General features: G+C 38.9%; 1 protein-coding gene across 4 annotated transcripts in view; it reads left to right on the forward strand.

Moving 5' to 3' along the window:
* LOC124147146 (solute carrier family 13 member 5-like) overlaps nt 1-26,290 on the forward strand; it is a 168,609-nt gene that overhangs the window by 136,334 nt on the left and 5,985 nt on the right. For 3 of the 4 annotated variants that reach the window (XR_007221017.1, XM_048396114.1, XM_048396115.1), the window contains 6 exons: nt 14,712-14,837; nt 15,060-15,149; nt 17,101-17,205; nt 18,777-18,865; nt 19,024-19,130; nt 20,129-20,290. Coding sequence is in view for 3 of the 4 variants with exons in the window: in XM_048396114.1 (XP_048252071.1) it covers nt 14,712-14,837; nt 15,060-15,149; nt 17,101-17,205; nt 18,777-18,865; nt 19,024-19,130; nt 20,129-20,290 (679 nt within the window). In the remaining variant the exon portion in view is untranslated. Of the gene's footprint in view, nt 1-14,711; nt 14,838-15,059; nt 15,150-17,100; nt 17,206-18,776; nt 18,866-19,023; nt 19,131-20,128; nt 20,291-20,829; nt 21,295-26,290 lie in introns of those variants that run through there. The other variant, XM_048396116.1, reaches the window with a different exon arrangement.

Genomic DNA, 26,290 nt, shown 5'->3' on the forward strand with positions numbered 1-26,290 from the left:
TCTGCTAAAATGGAGTTTGTGTAGTTTTTGCATTTTGTTGTTGGTTTGCTGAATAGTGTTTTGATCCATTGAGATTTACATTTTCTGATGTTGTTGCTAAAGTTTTGTTGCATTATATTGTGTTTTATTAGTGTTTTTGTTTCGGTTTTACTTGTGTGGAATTGTAAAGTGGGTATTTGGTCAGTTGTAGCTATTTTTGCTGTTTGATCTGCAATTTGGTTTCCTGGTATGCCTGTATAGCTGGGTATCCATACTAATGTTATTGTTTTGTTGGCTGTTTTGAGTTTTGTATGGGTGTTTATTATTTGTTTGATTAAGTCGGGTCTGCATTTGGAAGATTTGTCTGCTAATTGTTTTATTGAGTTTAATGAGTCTTGTTATGGTTTGATGTTTCTGCTTGTTTGTAGGCTTGAAGAATGGCTAATAGCTCTGCTGTGTTTGTATGTGAGTAGTTTGCATATTGGTATTTCTTTGTGCTTTGTATGGGCTGTGTTGTATGGATACCCAGCCCTGTTTTTTTGTTTTTACTGTTGTATGATGCATCTGTATAGATGTGTGTATGTTCCGGCCAGTTGTCGTGGATATAATTAAGTGATATTGTTCCCTTTTCTAAGTTTGTAAGTTTGTTATGCTTGTTAAATAGTATGGCTAGAGATATGTCTGTTTCGGGGGGGGGGGGTGTCAAGAATGTATGAGTTGTCTGGGGGTGAGTGAGTTATGTGTTCTAGATTGTGTGTTTTAATGAGATTTTGCAGGTGTGTTATGAAGGGTGCTATGTTTGTCTTGTTTTTGAACTTTTTGAGGGTAGCTGGTCTTGAGTTTTTTTATTTATGGAGTATTTCGTTGTAAATGGGGTTTTGTTGTGCCCCAGCCCAGTAACTAAGTATAGATTGATGTCGTTTAAGTTGAATTGATGTAATGCCTGTGATGATTTGGAGTGTATTAAGGGAAGTGCCATTTCTAGTCCCCAGGGCTATCTTGAGGGCCTTATATTGTAATGAATTGAGCTTTTTTTCCAGTTTATCTGTTAAAGAGTGGAGAACCGGAGCGGCATAATCTATTTTTGCTTGAATAAGGGTTTTGTATATGTTTAATAATGTTTGTTTGTCAGCTCCCCAGTGAGAGCCGCTGATGGTTTTCATTAGATTAATATCTTTTTGGCAGGAGTTGACCACGTTATTGATGTGGGGAGCCCATGTAAGATGTTGTTCAAATGTGACTCCTAGGAATTTTGCTTCTTTTTGAAATTTAATATTTTCTTTAAGGAGTGTAAGTTTGGGTGTTAAATTTGTCATAAAGGGTTTTTTGAAGACAATGCCGATGGTTTTTTTGGTGTTAATTTTGAACCCCCATTGGGAAGCCCAGTTTTCTAGTTTCGCAAGAGTTGGTTTGATTCTATTTTCAATTTGTTTTATGGATGTTGATGACGACCAAAATGATATATCATCAGCGAATTTTGCTGTGGTGGTATTTTTTGGGGTGGATGGGAATATGTCATCAATCATTAGATTAAAGAAGGTGGGGGACAGGATACTTCCCTGGGGGGTGCCATTTTCAAGAGTATGGGGGTCTGATAGGGTGTTGCTTGATTTTACTGTTATGTTTCTGTTATTTAAGAAAGAATGAATGAAATTTAGAATTCTCCCATCAATTGCTTTATTTATTAATTTTTGAATTAGGCCTTGTTGCCAAACCATATCAAATGCTTTAGAAAAATCTATAAAAATGGCCACAGTGTATTGTTTTTGTGCTTGAGCTGTCCTGACATCATGTTCCAAATTTAAAATATGATCTAGGGTCTGTCTGTTTGTTGTAAAGCCACTCTGGTCCTCTTTTATAAGGCTATTGTTTTGTATTTTATGCTTTAGTCTGTTGTTTATTACTGTTTCCATGATTTTACATAGATGAGATGTGAGAGAGATAGGGCGATAGGAATCAGGGTCATTTGGGGATTTCCCTGGTTTTAGAATTGGCACCACTAGAGCATTTTTCCATGTTTTGGGGAGGTGGCCAGAAGTCCAAATCTGATTATAAAGTTGAAGTATTAATTTTTGAATTTTGATGGGGACATGATTTAGAATTTTGTAACTTATGTTGTCTAATCCAGTGGCTGGGGCTGTGTTTTTGCTTTTTAAAGCGTTTTGAAGTTCGTGGATGTTGATAAGTTTGTTTATGGCAAGATGTGAGAGTGGTGATCTGTTTTGAAATGCAGGTTGAGTGTTTATAGTATCTTGTATGTGTTTGGAGCGGTTGGGGGAGCTGCTTACGGTCGAAAGATGGGCGGCCATGGCATTAGCCTTTTCTTTATCTGTTTTAAGTAGGGGAAAGTTGGGCGAGTTGAAAGATTTGGCAATGCCTTTTATTGCTTTAAGTTTATTCCACAGAATTTTTGAATTTTGTTTGCCCATCCTCAAGGTTGATGTAAATGGTTTCTTTTTGTTGCCATGATTAGTTCTTTAGTAAGATTTCTTTGTTTATGAGCCAAATGGAGTTTAGTTCGATCATGTTTAGCCTTATTGAGAGCTTTTTTCCTGAGTTTTCTAGATTGAATAATTTCAGGGCTCCACCATGGTACTGTATTATGTGTGGGTTTTATTTTGGTTGTAGGAATGCATTTAATGGATATGTTGTATAGAGTATTGCTGAGGTTTGTGTTGAAGGTGTCGATGTCAGTACTATGTATGTTGTGAGTGTCTATTTGGTTGCATAATATGTTGAACTCCTGCCAGTCAGCTTTGGTAAAGTTGAATTTAGTTTGTTTGGGGGGGTCAGAAGTGGAGTTGGGGTCAGATAGGGGCTTGTCAGGAAGGATATTTATAGAAATTTTTATGGGGAAATGATCACTACCCCAGGTGTCATTGTGGGGGTCCCATGTGAGTTTTTGGAAGAGTTGGGGGGTGGTGATAGATAGGTCCACTGCAGTGGGGGATTGTAAGTGGCTGGTAGGGAATCTTGTGGCTCTATTGTCGTTTAAGCTAATGAGATTTTTGGTGTCTAACCCTTCTATTATGTATTTTCCAAATCTATCTTGATAATTTTTAGTGCCCCACAGTGGGTGATGTGCATTAAAGTCTCCTAGAATGAGGGTATTTGGGCCTATGAATTTGGAGAGAGTTTCTAAATCAGGGTTAAACGGTTTGGTTTTGGTGTGGTAGCAGTTAATTACAGTTATTTTAGTGTCATTGATAGTGATGTTAGCCGCCAGGACTTCTAGATTAGGAGTGGGGATGGATAATTCTGTGAACTGGATAGTATTTTTGATAAACAGGCCTAGTCCTCCATAGGGGGGGCCTGGTTTATTGGGTGGTCTGGCTCTATCTTGTCGAATGAAAGTGTAGCCTGGCAATTTGAAGGCTTTTTTGGGAGATAGTTTTGTTTCTTGTACTACTATTAACAATGGGGCAATTTTGTTTAGGGCGATGAGGGCCTTAAGTTCATGCCCATTAGTATTGAGACCATTACAATTCCACTGTAAAAACACCATGTTCTGATTTGTAGATTTGTGGGGATGTTAAGGCCAAATGCATGGTGCTATGGGGCTGATTTGGAAGAGGGGTTTGGGACTAATTTAGCTTTTTATTTGAGAGCTCTTATGACAGTTTGGAAGTGATGATATGGTTTTTGGTATAGGTTAGACACCAAAGCTATGTTGTGGATTTTTTTGGGGGTGGGGTTTTTAATAAGGAGAACTGCTGACAGGAATTCTATGATCTTGTTTGTGTTGGAGTGAAGTTTTTGTGGGGTGATTGGTTTGGGTGTGGTGGACCTGAGTGATTGTATTTTCTGGGCGAGTAGTGGTTTTCTAGATAAATGTGCTTTGGCTTTGTGTGTTTTGGACTGGATTTGTAGTTGGGTGGCTAGAATTGGTATAGCAGATCTGAAGAGTGTGTGAATGGGGGTTTGGATGGGTATGGAGGTGGGTTGGGGGGGAGGTGGGATGGACAGGGGGAGGGGGATATGGCTGGGTTGGGGGGGAGGTAGGATGGGCGGGTGGGGGGTAGGGGTTGGTAGCAGGGGGGTGGTGGCCTTGGGGAGGGTGTTGTATGTTGTTGGTGGGGGTACTGTTTGAGGGGGGCGTGCTTGAGTTGAATTGTCTGTATGGGGTGGGACAGTGTTTACTGGTTGGGTGGGTGGGATGGTGTTTATTGGGTGGAGGAGGGTATGCTGGGTTGGGACTGGAGTGGAAAAGAGTTGTTTACGTTTGGACTGGGTGGGTCGGGTCTGGGTGGGGGGAATAGGGGGAGGTAATGATGTGGAGGATGATGTGTCTGATAGATCTTCATAGTCTGGAAGGCTATTATATGTTTGTAATATTCTGGCCGGTTTGGGTAGGTGTTCCTGTTTGATGTGTTTGTTGAGCCGGAGGATGTGTTGTTGTTTGAGTGGGCAAGTATTTTGTGTGGCTGTATGACCCTCGGCTTCGCACTGTATACAGTAGGCCGCCCATGTGCACTCTGGGGTTTCGTGTCTGAGGGACCCACATTTCTGGCACATGGGCGGTTGTCGGCAAGTGGCTGTAGTGTGGTTGTAAGAGTGGCATATGTTGCATTGTGGTGGGTTTTTCCTTATTGGATTAATTTTGTATCTGAGTGCTCCGAAAATTATGTGTGTGGGTAGTGTGGTGCTCTTGAAGGTAAGGAAGATAGTTTGTGTTGTGGTTCTGCCTGGTATGGGTGTTCTGTTTATTGATGCTCTTGTAGTCTGTGATTTGGGGTTGTGTGTGGAGTTGATTTGCTGTTTGGATGTACTCTAGTATGTCTTCTTGTGTGTCCCTATGGTCTATGTATATAACCCCCTGTATAGATGTGAGCCATTTTGGTGTTTGCCATGTAATGTTAAGACCATCTATCATTGTTTGTCTGCGTGCTTGATTGAGTGTGTCTTGTGAAGGAAAGGTGATCTTGAACCCCCTGCCACATCTGTTTATGTATTTGTATGTTATGTGTACTTTTTTCAGGCAGAGGGCGAATTTATTGTTTGAGAAGGTGTCGTTGAGTGGTGTGGTGTTTGTTGAGAATGCCAGTAATATAAGTTTGTTCTGGTCTGTTGCTGGAGACTGTTCAGATGTTGAGGTGGTTGGAGGTGTTTGCTTGGCACATGTTTTCTTAGTTGTGAGTGAAGATTCTGCTGGGGATTGGTGTGGTCGTTTTGTGGGTTTTGGAGATGGGGGTTTGGGGGCTGTTTTGATTTTGGTTTGCTGTGTTTGGGGATGGTGGGGGGGAATTTGGGGTTGGTTGTTGGGGGATGTGATGCTGCTGTGGGGTTGATTGAAAGAAAATTCTTGGAAGTCTATTCCGAAATCAAAGGGGACAGGATTTTGGTTGTGGATGGGTGTGAGTCCCGGGGAAATGGGTGTCTGAGTGTATGGGTGTTGTGAATATGGAGTCTGTGTGGGGGGATGTAGGTGGGGGGGTGTTTGATGACATGATTGATATAAGCAAGGTGATGGCAATATAACACAGGGTTAGAATAGGTACTATCAATTAGATATATGAGAAAAAATATATAAATACAACAGTTACCAAGTAATCTAGAAAGAATAGAGGGGAGAGGGAGATAGGAAAGGCACTTATCAAGTTTGGTTTGTCCTTGGGGGTGGCCCTGGGGGGTCAGTCGCTGGCCAAGATGGCCGCCGGCCGCCGGCTTGGTAAGAGTTTACTGTCCGATCCCACTTGGGGTGTTCGTTCGGTATCCCAGTTGAGGAGAAGGAAGTAGAACTATGTTGTTCTAGGGCAGTGATCTGTGTGTTATAGATATGGTACATAATATTTTCCGCTGTGGTGTTTACTCCGTCATGGCTAAATCGAGAAAAATGTGTCGTGAACTCATTCGAAGTCACAATTGTGATGACATTCAGCCTCCAGAAAGTCACTACAAAGGGTTACACCCTCCCTTGACTTTAAAAACTCCCAAAGTTGACACTGCTTTTACATCAGAAGAATCCTACTACCATCATTAGTTATCACTAAAATTCAAACTACCTGGGACAGCTGGGCCCATATATACACTGATGGATCCAAGAATCACATCAACGACAGTGCTGGTTAGGGATCCATATCCACAGCTCCAAACCCAAAGCACATTCAATTACGCTTGCCTGATGGTCAGTCAGTATTCACGGCTGAATTGGAGGCAATTCATCATGCACTCAAACTCATACCGGTAGCAAAGGCAGTCGCCCTATCAGACTCGCTAAGTGCACTTCAAGCCATCAGTGGCAGAAACACAAACTCCAGGCCAAACACAGTCAACAATATTCTATACGAATATACAAAACTATCGGACCATGGGCAACAGGTGGAGCTGTGTTGGATCCCCTCTCACATAGATATTCATAGAAATGAAAAAGCAGACTCACTGGCGAAGCTAGCTCTAGACACAGCGGACATACAGCATATTCCCTTTAGTAAACTAGAGATAAAAAGAAAAATCAAAGCCTCCATAGCAGAAAGATGGCAAGCCCAATGGGACGCAAGTAAGATCGGCAGAATGCTATACAAAATTCAACCCAAGGTCCAACAAAAGCCAAACTCATACTCAAATGAAAGGAAAGTTGAAATTGCTATCTCACGCCTCAGACTCGGTCACAAAATGCACTATGACAAGGTTTGTTCATCTTGCAATCAGGCTGAAACCATTACTCACGTGTTACTAGAATGTCAAGACCATGCCCCAGCCCGGGCTAGGTTAAAACAAGAATTGCAGTTAGATCCGCTATCTGTCATAGATCTCCTAAAGCCAAGAGATGCAATAGCGAAGGCCAAACTAACTCTATTTCTGAGAGACGGACAGCTACTTGAACGTATTTAAACAGTGCAGCCAAGGATAAAAATGAAATCATATCAATATACGAAAATAGAAATCATATCAATACAAAAACAGAAATTATGTGAACACCAAACTCACAATAGATATGTGTACCCCACTCACACACAGGAGTCCCAAAGAGGGCCAGGTCAGCCGAAATTGATCAGGCAGAAGGCGACCTCTTAAACACTTAATGCAACAACAACGGTAGTGATCCCCTGGGCTGGCTAACAGGCAATGCTCTGTGTTGGATTGGTGTTGCTAGCTTGGAGTTGAAACTGCAACTTGTAGCGTCTATGAACAGTTTAAAAAAAATAATGTTATAATTCATGTATATCATGTTCTGTTCGTTGTCCCAAATTGAAATGTATCAACTGTTGCCTGATCGCTGTTTTTGATACAATATAATGTGTGGAATAAACGACACAAAAATGTATCATAAATCTGTTATATGTTTCTATGTGTCCTGAACACCATCCAAAAACACCATTCATAGCGTGCTTGTAACAACCTCGTGTGTTAACATAACACGCACATATCATCAAAGAAAAACCGCTGGTCGGCGTAACGCGAATAATGTCTTTTCTGAAAGTCGGCGTAACGCGAATGAACCTTTCGGATGTTATGACCGCTTCAGCCTTTGGCTCTGTCGCAGTCGGGGTCAGCCCGGTTTAAATTATATCAATGAGAAATAGTAAGGAAACGTCTGGCCTAAAAACTGTAAATGAAGGGGCAGTTTAGAAAATTAAAGTAGGTTTATAGGATAAGAGTTTAACGGCAGTGAAGATATGTGTAGAAACATATACTGTAACATAAAATATAATAATAGTGAAGGTATGATATATAAAATCAGCTGAATTTTAATCTGATATAAGGTTAAATTAAAAAGAAAAACAGTGAATAAAATCCCCATCAAAATTCAAAATATACTTTTTCAATTATACAACAAAACACGGACAACTGGAGGCGCTACATGGAAACATGCAAAAGTAGTACCAGTCCTGAAACCAGGAAAACCCCAAATGAGCTTGACTCATATCGCCCCATTTCAACTTCCCATTTATGTAAAATTATGGAATCAATTGTAAATAACAGGCTGAAGCATAATATCTCAGAAAACAATCTTATCATTCCAGACCAGAGTGGCTTTTACGAGCAAAAGACAAACGTTAGACCACATTTTACATTTGGAACAAGACATTAGGACAGCACAAACACAAAAACAATATACTATGGCCATATTTATAGACTTCAGCAAAGCTTTCGGTATGGTTTGGCATAATGGCCTCATTCAAAAATTAGAAAATAAAGCCATTAATGGGAGATTTGAAATTCATACACTCTTTCTTAACAGACAGAAATATCACAGTGAAATCCCATGAAACCTTATTAGATACCCATCCATTAGAAAATGGCACCCCACAAGGTAGCATATTGTCGCCGACATTATTCAATTTCATGATTGACGACATTTTTCAAATTCTATTAAAACAATAATATTTCAACAGCAAAAGTTGCAGACGACATCTCCTTCTGGACATCCTCATCTTTATTAAACCTAATTAAAGCCAAAATACAGTCTGCACTTAACAGTATTCAAAAATGGTCTACTAAGTGGGCCTTTCAAATTAGCACTAAAAAACTATTGGCATGCTATTACAAAAACAACGTTAGATAAATTATACACCCAAACTTCACCTAAACATTGAAGAAATCACATATAAAAAAGAAGCAAAATTTCTAGGAGTCACATTTGACCAACACCTCACATGGACTCCCCATATTTCAAAACTGGTAAACTCTTGTGAAAAAGATTTAAACCTAATGAGGGCCATCAGAGGCACCGGCTGGGGATCAGACAAACAAAACCTTCTTAGCATATATAAAACATAACCCAACATCTCCCCACAGAAAGAAACACTTAACCACAAACATACCAACTGGCCATCTCACACACACGTTTACTATGACGACTCACAAGATAAGAACAATAACACAGGACTAGATATCCGTGTAGACCAGGCCCAACCAAAATAACTACTAATTATCATTATCAAAATTATACTAATACTAATACTGCTGAACTATTAGCCATACTTACAGCCCCCCAACTCGTCAAAACCCTTAAAAAACAACTTTCTAATTATTCCAGACTCTCTCGGCTCATCAAAACAATGTCAAAACAAATATTCCAAATCCCGACCCGATTTAATAAACAACATTATCCATTTCATTTCAGAACTAAAATCAGAAAATAAATCTGTAAGTCTACTATGGGTAACTGGACACTCCAACACACGTGGTAACAACATTGCAGACTTTGAAGCAAAACTATCCATAACACATCCATCCCCATCCATTGATTTTTCACACTTCTAAAGCCGAGCGGAAATCTAAAATTAAACATTCCATCAAAATTCAAAATGTCCAAAATCTTATCTAAAATTCTAACTCTACCTTGATTAAGACTATATTTTATGAACCAATGTATAAATGCCACAACTTTAACAATTCGACCTTTTTGTATTAAATAATATCCCCTATTATCAGTGACAATACAAATCTTAACTATAATCTACTAGTATATAAGCCCCAAAAGACAGCTAAATAGTAACTGTGCAAACTGCCTCATTCCCGAAGACCTAGATCACATTTGTATCCACCATATAACACTTTCCACTCTTAACTATATCACTATCCTTTCTCACTATCAGCACAATATTTCCTTACTTTTCATCCCATTCAACCCACCAGCAATATACGACTCAATTATCAATTTCATTCTTAATGCTAAACTCCCTGACAAATTTTAGAACATCCCAAACAAACTCGGCTTCAAAATCTTATAATGTAAACAAACAAAAATATCCAGTTAGGCTTGGCTCTTATTCCCCTTTTCTTTCTTCAGTAGGCTCCATATCTAATTACAGCTTATCTGTGACCCATTTATAACCCATAATTAATCAATTTTAATTATTAACACCTTTTCCAAATTCACCAAATCATCTATACCTTCACTTGTAATAATAACTGACGATGTAATACATAGTTGCAAATACATTATATGTATATATTATAGATATAGCTATTATTAGTTGGTTTCTGGGTGTGTTGATTTTTCTATTTTTCTAACATTAGTTTTATTTATCATTCCCCACCTACCCCGTTTACGAAATACATTAACTGGGACGTAAAACTCCCAAAACTCAGCTCAGTTTGGGATTGTTTCTGTGTGGCAGTCATAATTCAACATTACAAGCAAGAACTAGATAAATAACGACGGCATAACAGCCATTATCGAATCGGTGATTCCTAATTGCTCGTGTAATTAAGCCATGAATTGTCAAAAACACAACTGGAACTATGTACAGATGATATGAATGCCTCAGCAAAATTCGTCTATTCAAAAGCTTATCTCAAACCAGAGCAGGTATCAATTACCAATCACCGACAATACTGCTCAGCCCTGAATAGTAACCCTATTTCCCCACGGACTGGATTTGACATAATGTGATCACAACTGACATACATACAGCAGCAATAAACGTTTGAACTATTGTGTTTTTGTAAATGCTGTTGTATTATTCGGTATTTGAAACATGATAATGGGCTTCTTAATTAGTTATTAAAGGTTTTCCATTTGTACAAATTGATGTTACTATGGTAGAAAGAAACATACCATAGACAAACTGGAAAGCACGAAAAAGAAACTCTCAAAGCTTGATCTTATTAAAAATGATATCTCTTAAATGTTACATTTCTCTGTGCAATTGTATCACAGACAGGGGGAATGTAGTTTATCATGTTTGCAGTGATGTCACAACAGGTGACGAAAACAGTTGATGTATGACGGTGATAATTGATAATGATAATGATCATGATGCAGCATGTGATATTGAACCCACTTATGTCTCTTTAATGTATTTGCAGTGTGTGTGACCAAGGAAACAGATACAAATACCAGGACTTAGTTGATCTAATTGATAAAAGGACATTGGCGGTTTTCAATAAAGGGATGCATTTTGTGGATATACTATGTAAAACACAATTTGACCAGGAGCAAGATGTTTTCTTAGGCATCGGGTACATCCCCCCCCCCCCCCCCCCCCCACCCCCCCCCCCCCCGACGGTTCTAAGTATGTTACAAACGATATTTTCTGCAAAATTAATCAATCAATCATAAACTGTATGGCACATAGTAAACATGTTGCCCTAATGAAAGATGTTAATGCCAGGACAAAGAAGTTGTCCTTGTAGGATATTTGACTGATTGATTGTGAAAGACTTTGAATTGGATAATACTGATATTGCGCAAGGACTTAAACCTGGAACTGTACAAGGTACACATACTGAGTAGTGAACAACTTTGGTACTAAATTACTTCATTTGACACGAGTGGAAACTTAAATAGGTATATATACAACGCTAAGTATTGGTAAAGGATTGGCAAATCAACTTGTAGATATCCTTTCCTATCGATTATGACATGGCATCACCATCACTTTTACTACTTTTGTGGACTTTAAAATAATCATATTTGTTACGAGACGTGCATTATCCTGTGACGTTCACTCTAAATTCAAACAAACTGCCAGTTAGGAAACGAAAAGCGTCATGCCACTGATCTAATTCTACAGTTCTACGCCTGGTTTAAGGGGGGTTTCATTATCTCTTTGGGTGTGATGCCATTCTTCCAAACTGATGTATATAGCCTGCAACCTAGGGGTATCGCGGTACTTGTCATGTACGCTGAACGGAACAAAATGCACTCACTAACATTTATGATTATTCGAGGACATACTTCTACCAACCACTTAGTATAATCATGCCAGACATCAGTGATTTGTCCAGACATGTGCAAAGACAGCACAAGTAAAATTCTAAATGTGTTATCAGTAATAGGTATTCAATGCATATTTACCGAAAAGTCTGAGAAAAATATTTTAAAAATCAACAACAAAATATCAGAAATGATATTCTAAGATTGTTTAAAAAAAAAATTGAATGACAATAATTTGTCCCAAAATGGAAAAAATGTTAAAAGTCAACAATAAATATATAAAAACCACTCCTAGTATGCCCAAAGTATGTATTTATCTTTTGGCTTCTAGTGAAGAACGTATTTCTAAGTTTGGCATTATGGCCCTTATGACCTCCCAATAGATTCTGGGCACAGAGCGGGAAAAAATGTGCGGACTACGTAACTTCCGTTACCTTATTAATCGCCATGAAAAGCAGATGATCTAGTCCAGGTCGATAGAGAAAGTTTACTTGGGGAACTGCGGGTTATATCGTTGGTCATTGATAGATGGGGGTAAGGCAATATTAAAAAAATATACCAGAAGTAAGTATCAACACATTAATAACTCCTTACTTACAGAAGACGGAACATTCCGAGGGAATTGAAATTGTTTACGAAGTGAGCACTTCCTGGTTACTGATTTGCATTAATAGACAGCCGCTAAGAGGCGTGTCCCGCGTGAATTACCGGAAATCAGAAATGCCGCGATACGATGAATGCCGCGGTACCATGGGGTCCGAGTATACTAGTACATGTACATCTGGGGGCGGTGGGGTAGCTCAGTGGTAAAAGCGTTCGCTCGTCACGCCGAAGTCCCGGGTTCGATTCCCCACATGGGTACAATGTGTAAAGCCCATTTTCTGGTGTTCCCATGCCGTGATATTGCTGGAATATTGCTAAAATCGGCGAGAAACCATACTCACTCACTCACTCACTCACTCACTCACATAATTATCACGGCGGGGGACACAAGAAATGGGCTTCACACATTGTACACATGTGGGGAATCGAACTTACGCCCCGACTGTGGTTTGAAGAATACCTGAACATAAAATGTAAAATGAAGGACATAAGTATCTAAGGCTGTAGAAGATCTTTTCAGCTTCTAATCACTAAAGACAGGCAGTGTGGTGATAAGACTTATGGTGTATTTTAGGAAACTGTACGAGTCGAGTGTAATGAAATCCTACTTTATCATATAATTGGTAGGTTTCTCTCAGGATAAAGCCAACGGATAAAAAAGATATCCGTTGGGGTCATATGCGGATGGAGATGCAAATATCAAAGGTCAAGTAGGGACTACTTTCACTGTTTACAAGGAAACATGGCGTCGTCCTTGTCATTCGGCGATCGAGTCATCGGGAATCTGGAGAAACTTTACTGGGATTATTGCTATCATTATCAAAAGAACAGTCTAATATACTGAAAATCAGTGTCTAACTGTGACGTAGCTAAGGAATTTTACAAGTTTGGGCAACTTTGGAGACATAAATTGCGAAACAATTTTGCGAGGGCACTAGTCCTAGCCAAGCGGGATCATTAGCCATATCCATGCGTGTAGACCTCTGCGGCTTGGAACCTTTTCCACAAAATAAAAAAAGTTGGACTTGGCCGAAATATGTTTGAATTGTTACCTTGTTTCGTTTTGTAACTGTGTGTACATCTGACCGCACTTCTTAACGTTATGACAGGTCAGACTGTCAACAACGTCTGACCGTGGCCGTGACGTCTCATAGAATAGGGTTAGAGTAGCTTCCCTTTGGCAAAGGACAGTTACTCTAGCAGTTACTCTCGCCAAGGCTCGCTGAATACAATGTATATTCCTAATACAGGATATTTACCATCCCAAAACACACTAGCGTGATAACCTCTATGTATGCTGCGCCTATATGGGGATATATATGGATACTACAAAATGAACAAGATCCAGCGCAGAACCTGTCGATTCATATAAGGATAGTAACACTTTAAATCTGCTGTTGAAGGCGAAATAGTTAACATTAAATAACATTAAAGATCGCTAAAGAAGCTAAAATTAAGAAGCTAAAATCATTTAGATAAATACAAAATTAATAAAACATTGATTAGGCATCGGCGATATAACGCAATTTGTGAAAACGTTGAACATAAAAGTAAATTTGCTGTAGATAATGATCTAGTGACAAATGCCTCACCTCAGCTTAGCGGACACAGCCCTGGTATATTGTGTTCAACATATGCAGTCAAACAGAATTCACTCCGCTTTAAATTTTCACAATTCCAGTCTTACAGTTCAACATAATTTTTTAATTTTTTTTTCAGATTTATATTTATAATGGGAATATAGGTTATGAATATCTATCTGAATTTTTTCCTATTCAAAATGATATGTTAATTATCTCTTCGACATTAAAATTCGTTTAGTTTTAGAGAGCTGAACTCAAATGTTTTGAAAAAAAACGAATTACAATTACAATACAGATAGACACATACCTGTGTGGTACTATATGTAAATAATATCCTATTTATTTAGTTCCAGTATTATAAATGATCTCATATTGCTTTGATAAATTCTAAAAATATATTCTAGATTTATCAAAGTACCCTAATCCATACGCACATTCTAACTATTGCCGCCGATCCATATAGATATAGATCAAACATGCTGTATGATCGGGCGGAGGTAATGTCCACCTATCACCTGACAACAGACGTTACCTACCAGTATGAAAGAGGGAGAAAATAAGCGTGTTTATTGTTGCATACTTGCAACTTGATGGGCCACATTCGTCACACTTTAGAGCATTTGAATCAAGTGCTGCCATAATGTCGTTCTTGATGTAAAGATACATAAACTTAAATACCTTTACGTAAATCTTTGCCAAAATGCACATACCTTTACGTAAATGTATGTCAATATTTGTGTACCTTAATGTTAATGAATGTGTTATATAATTTACATGCCTATTCATACAATTATGTCCACATTCATCATTACGTATACTTACATTCAAATTTACAAACATAATAACAACAAAGTTATTTATGTTAAGGTAATGTCTTCCACACACACTTCCATCTGTTTTTTTAAAGCGTATTGCTACTTCTTAAGGTCATATTTCAGGGCTTTTTCTAAAGCTGGTGGATCGGAAGTGAACTTTGCCAACTGGCTGGTCGTAGGACTGCCAATATCAGCTGTTTTGTTCGTGTTTGTTTGGGGATGGCTTTACATGTACACTGTGAGAACAAAGTAAGTACATCTAACTTGAAATTATTTTGTTCCATTAGTCAGAATTTCTCGTTTTTCAAATATAGTCTCAGAAGATGTAGCAAAAACGAATTTATGTTCAATTCATGTAGCTTGAATAGTGCAGAGTTAAACTACAAACAAACAAATGTAACAGAACGAATGACCTTATGTGTTTGCGTACTGTAATGACATATATGACATGTACCTGATTTTTGAAAACAGGATTCTCAAATGCTGCCAGAAAGACCAGGATTCCTACGACTCGGTTAGAAACGTTATCAGGAAAGAAGCTGATAAACTCGGTGCAATGACGTAAGTCCAACATTGACACACATACGGTCCTCCAGACAGTAGAACGGTCTCCTCGGGCTCAGTATATGCTACTGCAAGTGTTGTATTGATATGTACATGTACATATGCACCGGACAAATACACCCATTGAATTTATAATTACAACTACATGGCAGGCATTGTGATGGTGAATACTTATACGCATTTACACAAACAGATAATGGATGTGTACATATACACACGTCATCCATTGACAAAATCTGTTGAGGTATACACATACACAGTAAACTGGAACCCATGATCAGCATTGACGCACTAATTCGAAGCTATAAACACGACAAACACACACAGTGTATTGGTGGATACCTACAAACAACATACACATGTCGTGTATTGGAGGATAAATAAAATAGCAGACAAATACATTATATTGGTCTATACATACACATAACTGACTCATACAATGTATGGGTGTATACATACAAACAACAGACATGCAGAGTATATGCGTTCACATAAAACCAACTGACACATACATAATATTGTGTGAATATAAACAGTATATTGGTGTATACATATAAACACCTAAAATATTCAGTATATTAGTGTATACATACAGACACATACAGTGTACTGGCCTTTTCATACAAACAACATACACCTACAATGTATCAGTGTATACATGCAAAGAAGACACGCATACAGTATATTAATGTATATATGCAAACAACAGACACATACAGTGTATTGGATGAGTGAGTGAGTGCGATTGGTTTAACTCCACTTTGTCATGGCATGTCAGCTTAATGTGGGAGTAACGCCCGAAGGGATTCAGGTCTCGTGGAACCCACGAGCATGGGCATGCTGCTGACGAACCTTAAAACACAATCGGGACGAACCGGAATTCGAACCCAGGATCATCTGCACAATGAGTTACGGCGCCTTTTATGACTGGGCCACTCGTTTCCCCTACTGTGTATTAGTGTATGCATACAAATTACAGACACACATACACACCGTACATAGGTATATACGTAAAAACAACACACACATAAATGTTGTTAGTGTATACATACATTCAACTGACAAATGAAGCCTAGTTCCTTTCATTCATCAATCCATCCAACGCCCGACGAGATACATAAACACTAGCGAAGTGTAAAGCCCCATACACGTTCCAATGCACAAACAGCTACACACATATGGCGCCCATGGGGAGCCGTTTGTTTAAATGAGCTCATTCATGACGTGTTGTTCGTTGCCAAAACGATGGTCAGTGTTTTCGACAAATACATTTTCCGAAACTATTTTTTAAAGAATGAAACACAAACATTATAATTAGTGGTATGTTATCCACCGGATTTAATTATTGCGTTGATAACAAAATTGTTACAATCCTAATATTTAAGCAAATTATGAAATGTGTTGAATCTCCTTTTAGGCACACAGCTGGCGGTTTATGAAAAACCTCTAAGTTATGGTGTCCGAAATGCTCGTTCAGAGCAGTGCTTCAGATTTAGTGTGATGCTTTCGGTTACAGTAACCTCTACAAAGATGAACACTCTACCCATTCAATTTGAAACGTTTCCGACATTTGGTAGGGATGGAAGCATTCAACACAGTTCAAGCATGTGGTCTTGGATTTATTACGCTGAATACACCTGACGAGGAACAGAGCTTTGGTGCAACTTATTTACGTCAATTTAAGTGTTTTCACTATCCGTCTGAGCGGAAGTCCGTCAAAATATCAGTATACATCTGACGAAAAAAAGACCAGTGTAGTTGCAGGCAAGTGTGCTGTTCACGCAACTCAGACACATGGCATGAAATACAACGAAATATAAATGAATTGATTAGCCACTGCCGATTTCTATGTTTAACAAACTAAGTTCTGGCTATTTGAAATAGTATATACACTCCTACTTGCATATGTCATGTATGTGTCATTATATTTATTTTCCTTCGAGTTCAGATTCCCAGAGGTGATTGTGTTGGTTAACTTTATCATTTTGGCTTTGCTGTGGGTTACACGGAAACCTGGTTTTATCCCTGGCTGGGGAGACTTGCTGAAGAAAGGGTAAAGTATTAGCTCCTTGGTGATACTATACAATATTCAAAACATACGAAGTGATCGCTCAAAAGGTCAGCTTGGGCATTGCCGAGAATAGAGGCGAACATACGCTCGTGACATAAAAAATAATCTGCAGCTAAACGGAAAAAAACACCCCCCGAAACACCATGAACAAATATGAGCAAAATACGCATTGATGTTTCACCCACTGGCAGTAGAAAGTCTTTATGGCAAAGTGCCTGAACCTGCGATAACCCAGGGTTCAATTTTGTATAGCCATCTGCCGAACTTACTTGCGTCCCATTGGGATTGCCGTTATGGGGGGCTATGTGGACTTTTGATTTTGCTTTTTATCTCTAGTTTACTGAAGGGAACAACGGGCTGTATCTCAGCTTTGTCTAGAGCCTGCTTCGCCAGTGTGTCTGCATTGTTATTTCCATGAATGTCTGTGTTAGATCCAACATAACTTCACCAATTTGCATCGATCCGATAGTTTCGTGTATTCGCACAAAATATTATTGACTGTGTTTGGTCTAGAGTTAGAGGTCCTGCCACTAAAATGGCTTGTAGTGCACTGAGCGAGTTTGATAGGATGACTGCCTTTGCTTCGGGTAGTTACGGTATGATTTCGAGTGCGTGGTACGTATAGAAAAAACAGGTCTCCCCAAAATCAATGAAACCATCGAGTATGTTCTATACCCCGCTGATGGTAATAACCAATCAGCTTGCAGGCCTAGCCCGTCGGGCTAACCCCGTTTATTTATAAAATGATTTCAATTCAGAGAGTCTATGTTTATCTTTACCTTAGAATGTTATTTGTGACTGATATCTTTGAGATTTTCAACATCCTTTATTACTTTTGTTTATGTGTGGTAAGTCTATAGACTTTTTGTGCTAAATCTATCATTTGAAATCAACGCCACGCGTTCTGTTCCAAATTGAATTTAGCGCGGTTAAATCTACTGGTAACCTAGCTCTGCATTGACATCATAGTATGTTTATAACCTAAGTAATCACTGTTTCCTTCAGTCTGACTATAAATCGGAATTATCATACTGGCATTTCCTACTCTCCGTTTGCTCATCCACTTCAAATGGTGTAAACGTATTTTACGCCTGCCAGTGGTACATAAGTACATTCTTGATCGACGGGGGGAACTGGGGGGCTCAGTTGTCTAAGGCGCCGTAATTTGCTGTGCAGAGTTGGGTTCCTTGGGCAGGCCAAAAACCTATGATTATGGGTTCGAATCCCGGTACAGCCGGATTATCTTTCTAGGTTTAATTTCACAGCGACACATCCGTGCTAGTGGATTTCACCAAAGTGGTAAACGTCTAAGAACTGCATCGCTCTTAAATTCAGCTGCATTCCGTGAAATAATTGGAATGCTGTTAAAAGTGACATACATATACCATCTAACTCACGACTGTCACTATGCGAACTATATTTTTGGGAAGAATCTGATAAAGGTATATTTAAGATAATACCGTTCTTGACATCGCGAAGAACCCACAAATTAATTGATGGCTATGATAAAAAGTGTAATATAGATGACAGTTTCCCTGCTACTTTTGTTGTAGATATTCAGGTGATTCTGTTCCCGCAGTTATGATAGCTACCTTACTCTTTATACTGCCAGCAAAGATCCCGGGCGATCGGTCAGTTCAAGGTAAGCTCCAAGTTTGCAATATCTTTGTAGGCCTGAGCAATTACGAACAATAACTTAAAAATGCAATGTACAGATTAATGTGCGTAAGAGGTATCCGCATGCATGTACATGCATATAGAAACAAGTTATTAAAATTGTTATGCATTGTTTCCATCCAGCACAAGGCTATCAGCCTATTCTGACATGGAAAGCTGTGAACGAAAAGATGGCATGGGGTGTGTTACTGCTGATGGGAGGAGGCTTTGCTCTAGCGGATGCCTGTCAGGTAAAATGCATACATTGCTATCAGGTTCCTCCATGAATATAATAGCTCTAGTCGCAGAAAATAAAGAGCTCCTCAATGATGATAGAGTGCAGTCCATTCGTGCTGAATTATTTTGCTAGTTTTCTTAATTTCTACATGATTCTTTCAAAGCCCGACAGGTTTGTGAGGCAAATTGTCGGATGTTCTCTTTGGTCAATCGTCTAGTTTGATTGGCAGGTGGCAAGATCTCAATTTGGATGAAGATTGACCACCATGAGCTAAAGATTTAAAAGATTTTTGAATTATAAACTAGGCCACTGTCAAATCAATTTGTCGCCTCATTAGTGTATTTATCGTCTAGTTATGTCATTCCCATTGGGTTGTAAAGCTGTTTGAAAGTACATTTAAGATGTTACTGGTTTTATAGCTATAGAACAAAGGTAGAAGCTTCCCTTGACCTCGTTCCACATATCGATCAAAGTGCTCATACTCTCATAAGTCAGTGTATGGTGTGCTCTCGCTAAGATCGCCTGTGGAACGGTCTCTGATCTGTCAGATTTAAATACATACGGTCCATTTGATCTGTATTATGATTGTCTTTCCGTTACAAAAATATAAACACGCAACACCCATATATTTCAGGAGTAAAAATTGAAAATTGATCACAATTCATAGTCCTATAGATCACTTTGATCTCAACTTTTGCATTAAAGGTTAAGGCATCAAACACAATTACTGATCCATTCTGCAGTACCATAACAACACTTTTGAGAATGCGTCATGTGAGTCGTTATCGATCTCAGTGACATTTCTCCATCTCAATAAGTTGCCATTACGGGCTTCAGACATGGTATTTGGGGCCATTGGAACAACAGTACAATGCTTAACAAATACGGTTTTAAGGATCATGACACTACCATTACATACATGCCTCATATCTGGTGTTGCTTCAGATCTTACCTTCAGAAGAGCAAGGATATGTTCTTACATATATTAAACTGTAAACAAATTTTTTCAAGCGATCAGGACTGTCTCGGTGGATTAGTGGTCATCTCTTAGAGATGTCTTCACTCGAACCATGGATCATCGCTATGGTCTTATCAATCATCATTTCACTGGCAACACAGGTGACCAGCAATGCAGCAACAGCCACACTCTTCCTACCAATAGTTGGGGAACTGGTGAGTGGAAGACGTTTTTTAAACGATAACTGATGATATACACAAAGAAAATAGTTAAGCACACCCTAATATATGTCATTATTGTTTGGTCCCAATATTTGTAACAGTCATGAAAGATATAATTACGGGATGAATAATGTTTTCTCGAGATGATGTAATCAGTCATGCAGCATGCTACCCTCAAATATATCTAAAAGCAGTATATCCAAATGTTAAAATTGCTTTCTTAAGCTCGTTTTTAAGCAGTTATTCCTTGACATTGTGTGACCATGGCACGAAGGCGATTATCAAACGCCACAAGATGGCAAATAATCGGCATGCATAACCCAGGAATGTCTTGTTATGCCATTGGTCGGAATTTGGGGTATCATCACACTGTCGTAAGCTGTTTAGTCAAGAAACATGCTCAGACCGGTGGTGTACAGGACCTCCTGTGCCGACACATCGCGAAGACAGAACCTTCTTCGTCTCATACACAGAGAACCCATTTTAAGAAGTACTCGTCGGAAACAGCTGTGGTTGCCAAATCGTCGTTTCAGCACCAGAACCGTCAGGAATCGGCTGAAAGCAGCAGGACTGAAGGCAAGACGAGTCATACAGCGTCCCTTGTTGAGAGATCATCAAAAAGCTGCTCGTTTAGCATGGTGTATTGCGCGACAGAACTGGAATTTGAGAACTTGGAGACGGATCCATTGGTCTGACGAAAGTCGCTTTCTGCTCCACGTCAGTGATGGAAGAACGAAAGTTTGGAGGCACCAGAACACGGCCTTCACCCCCAGGAACATTAAACCGACTGTTGTATACGGCGGGGGCTCGGTAATGGTTTGGTGGTATATCGCTCATGTTTGCAGGTTGGATTTGGTCACCATAAGGGGCAACTGAACAAAGGTCTGTACATTCGCGGCGTTTTGAGGCCAGTCGTCGTTCGTCATTTTGACAGCCACCCGCATGCTACTCGACCTCAGTACAAGGATGACAATGCCAGGTCTGTCGTGAATTACATGAGGGCCAATGCAATAACGACTCTAGCCTGACCAGCAATGAGCCCAGATTTGAACACCCTTGAACATGTTTGGGATATTCAGGGGCGGCGCATACAGGCACGAAATCCTCCTGTACAAGATTTACGCCAATCGGAAGCAACATTGCATCAGGAGTGGTTGTTGTGGACCCATTAACAGATACAACGTCTGACTGGAGGCATGAGACGTAGGGTGGAATGCGTCATCCGGGCACGTGGCGGTTATACCCGCTACTGATCTGTTTCACGTGTCATGTCAACTAGAGACTTTAAGGAACATTTTCACCTGAAACATCAAACGAAACTCGTTTACTTAACCCTGCAGCTCCATTCTTTTTTAAGTATTGTCTAAGGTCAAAAACAGTACCTGTGTTACCTTGATGCTCTTGTCAGTAAATTTCAATCACAACTCACCAATATCATTATTTGTTGTCAAATGTTTGTTCTATCCGATGACATTGGTATCGCCCAGCTTCTGTTCTGCAATGAAAACTCTTTAACGTCCCAAGTTTATTCGATAATGAAGAAATCAGGACGCGTCTTCTTTATGTTTGCTTGTTATGTATTTATTTTTTATTTTTTATTTATAACTCGATACGTTGTTAGAGTGTTTAGATAAACATTTTGTTGATTTAATAACACTTCAACATTATTATTGAGAAACGATTCCTTGAATCATCTTTTAGCCAATATCAGTAGTATAACTGTAAATAAATTCAGGTTTTGCTTTTGGTTTTTTGGTTTGGTTTGTTGTTTAACGCCGCACTCAGCAGTATTCCGGCTATATGACGGCGGTCTGTAAATAGTCAAGTCTTGACCAGACAATCCAGTGACTGATATCATGGGCACTGATCCACGCAATTGGGATCGATGACATGCATCAACCAAGTCAGCGAGCCTGACCACCCGATCCCGTTAGTCGCCTTTTACGACAAGCATAATCACCTTTTACGGCAAGCATGGGTTGCTGAAGACCTATTCCACCCCGGAATCTTCACGGGTCAATTAATTCAGGATCACATTAAATCGTTTTCGGCTCAGTTCTCACAATTTTGAAATTGTACATGGACGACATTTCAATATTTCTCGTGCATTTAGAAAATGAAAAGTTAGTTACTTAAACCATATCAAAAATGAATATCACTTGATAATTTGTCCAGCTTATAGCCATCTTAGACAAAGTTACATAAAATCTAAATTTCATCGCAACTATTAGTAATATGAAAACATCAAAATACCTGTTTTACCCCAAAGCTGTAAGAACACAAATACTCCAACTTTAATAATAAGCAATTATGTTGAAACTGTAATTTTTTTTAAAAAGTGAGCAAAGAAATGTGTTGCATTTAACACTGTTTGCACCTAAATTGTATTTCGTTTGTACAAAAAACTGGCCTACAAGTACTGAATAAAGTGAAGACCAATTATTAATAGAAACTATTCATCCTTCAACTTTGCGCGTTTTCTCAGGGACAACATATTGTAGAGCAAAGGAACTTTCATATTCCAACAATCTCTCAACAACGACAACCCATTACTGACATGTCATTTACCCGATTTGGTTAAATCTTGGAACAAAGGTGTATCTAGGGACACTATACAGTATGACTTTATTTACGTTACTATCTTGCTTCCATGGCAACGGAAAGCGGGTTTCAGGTTTCAACCGAATAAGCCTTTTTACCATCATGGCAATAAAACCGAGGCATCTGATTGGTAAAAATTAAGTTGTTCGATTTCGGCCAAAGATATGTAGATATATTTGTTCACACAAAGCATATTTTATTACAATAGCAACGGAATGGAGTCCTCTGATTGGTCGAAATTTAGATAGTATTTATGACTATTTTCCCATACTAATAAGTTGTCTTTTTGAAACCAGGTGTGGATGATCAGCAGAAATCCAAGATGGCCTCACAGTCGCCATTTTGTAATTTACAGGTCTCAAACATCTAAATAAGTAAATGTCTATTGAAGAAATCGTTTTGAAAACTCTGTTAGTGGACCATTCTAACAACCCACCACCATCTACGACTTTGTCTGATCTGCTTGGTCTCCTTCCCGTCGCTTTGGTATTAGGATATTAAAGGAAATGATGTTACCTTGTAGAGTATCGAAATATAGCCTTTGTACAACAGTAAGTTTGATAGAAATCGGTTAAAAGTTTTAGGGATCATAAACCCTTTCATTAAGCCTGCATATAGCAACCAGGTGGTCGTTGTTAAAAGGGAATCTAAAAATGATTACTCATTTGCACCCTTAACCCTTAATGTACATATTTTTACATTTACAAGAATTCTTACATTAAGGGTTGTAACAAGAGTTAACCCTCAATCCTTAATTTAAATTTGTTCTCATTAAGAGTATTTTTCCTAGAGATACGGTCACGACAAACATGAACAGAGTCAAAGTCAAACGTGTTGCCGTGGAAACGGAATAAAAAAAAATAGCAATAGCAAAGGGCACACGTTGGCAACCTGGTCTTTGAGTGTGCAAAGAATACCCATTAGTTTCAGAGATATGACCTGGACAAACAATTATATATATACTATATCGCCCGGTATACATACTGAAGGGATAACAAATCATTTTCAGTACACTATTTAGTGTAAATTAAAACCAGGGTATATACCACTGGCAACATTACATATATGATCTGCATATTGTGAGGTTGCATGACGATTATCAGAATTATTATATGGGTTCAATACTTGATCTGTTCGAAGTGGTGCACAATATCAGCAAGGATATCATCAAATATGGTAGTATACATGAAAGATATTTTTTAACTTTATTTGCCCAAGCTATTTGTAAACAAAAACATCCACGGAGGGAACATATGTGGTTCAAGCTTGTGAGTCAAGCATCTAATTAAACACAAGAATGCAATCATCTCTAATTTTTATGTATGAGCCAGATTGCTGTTTATATACATATGTATTCACATGACATTGAAGTATTTGATATTAGGAAATAAATTAGAAATTAAAATATATTATGGTATCATAACATTATGCAGATAAAAATTTAAACTTGATAACAGTTCAGCATCACGACGAATGCCCTTTACAAGATAAACATGTTACAGATAGTCATCAAGGTAAACTGTATGTATGTTACAGGGAAAATGTATTATCTCTGAATTGTACAGGTATATTACATATTCTCTGATTTAACAACATATTTTTTAGACCTATTTTCTGAAACTGCTAAATATCATTGTATATTCATTACTTTCGGCCATAGAAGCCGTGCCAATTCACACTTATCAGAGGGGCACACAAAGTACGTGACCTGGACTACCAGTTCTCGGACTCCCATTTTGCGGAAGCCTCGGTGGCTCAGTAGGTTAGATTTGTGTGCTGGAGATTTGGTGCCAAACTCTGTAAGTGTGAGTTCGAATCCCGGATGGAAAGAGTACCTGAATTACTTTACTGAGTAAGTGTTCTCCCAAATATAACATTTGATATAATTCATATTGCGTACTTTTCTTTATCATACTGATATTAATTATAAATGTACTGTAAAAATATTATTTCCGTCTTTCACCTACGCATGCTATCGTTCTTCTGGAATGAACGAATAGCCTGCTCAACACGTGTTGTACAGATTTCAATATACTCCTCAAAAAGTTTGAGCTTCTCGGAAAGAACTTCGAAAATGGTAAAATATATTAGTTTCTAGTAGTATTAGTAACAGTAGTAGTAGTGAACACATCACACGCGGTAGTGAAGTATGACAGTAGATGTTATGATCACCAACGATCAAGAATGAAGCAGGGGGCGAGATGGAAATTTCTAAGTTGACGTTTTTGGATCAGTAGTGCGGTACAGCCACGATCTGTCAAACGTTCATTAACTCGACGAGACATGGTGCTTATGAGAATCCCGAATTGTTGGAGTCTGTCCCACTCCTCTGTCCACTCGCCTGACCAGGTTAAGCCAACGTGATCAGTGGCTAAGGGGGAAAGGTCTGTGCTCATCGCTGGCAATGGTATTCTATGATAATGTGTTCCTGGAGGTGAGCAATGACAATTCGTTCAGCGTCAGCACGAGCATTCCCGTCCTGAAAGACAAAACGTAGAACGTGCAAATTGGACAACAAAGGGTGTCAATATGTTATGACCAGGTTCAATATGTCATTCTGAGGTTGACATTGGCTTGACGTACGTTTCGATGTCGCTAGACACGACCAAGCCTGTCAAGAAAATGCAAAGTGAATCGGGATTCGTCTGAAAACATTACATGTGACCAGCGACGATTACCCCATGTCCGACGCTGTGTATACAATTGACGTCTGTTCGCAATATGACACTTTGTAAGGGGTGGCAAAACAGGGGATGGTGAGCGATGATGTAGACGATTTCTCATCGTCTGACTCGTAAGCCTGATGAAATTTGCATCGCCTGTTGCAAAAAAACAGCTGTGTGATGAATAGAATTAATACGATTGGCAGAAATAAAGTCAGGAATGGCGCACGTGTGTGGCGCTGCTGCGAGGGGCACGTGCAAACATCAGGCAGTGTTTTGGTGTAAGGTTTCACAGGCATTAACGTTCTTAGGATGTTTGTCGTCAACACTTCTCTTCTAATATTCTGCATTAACATTTTGTATTTCATGATCCCCTACTTCTTTTGGAAAGAGTATCAATTTGGTTTAAATCATTACCAACATGCAGACCATCCAAAGTATGAATAAGTGTTCTGCGTGGTTGCACAGTGAAATGATTCTTGTACAAGGTATCACCCGAGTTAAGAAAGATTGAAAATATACTCAACAACAAAAGTTCCTGTGACACCAAGTGAAGTTTGGTTTTCAATATTGCAGTACATGTATGGAATCAAGTCACAAAAACGCAGCTGCTACAGAAAAGCATGCATTCCATGCAAAAGTTGACTTTTATGCAAGCCCCATGCATTTCACTCCCCAAGAATGGGTATAAAAACAAATGCGTTAACGGGATTCCATATGCATTATTTCG

Source organism: Haliotis rufescens, unplaced genomic scaffold (genome assembly GCF_023055435.1).
Source record: "Haliotis rufescens isolate VD_foot unplaced genomic scaffold, xgHalRufe1.0.p SCAF_15, whole genome shotgun sequence".
NCBI classification, from domain to species: domain Eukaryota; kingdom Metazoa; phylum Mollusca; class Gastropoda; order Lepetellida; family Haliotidae; genus Haliotis; species Haliotis rufescens.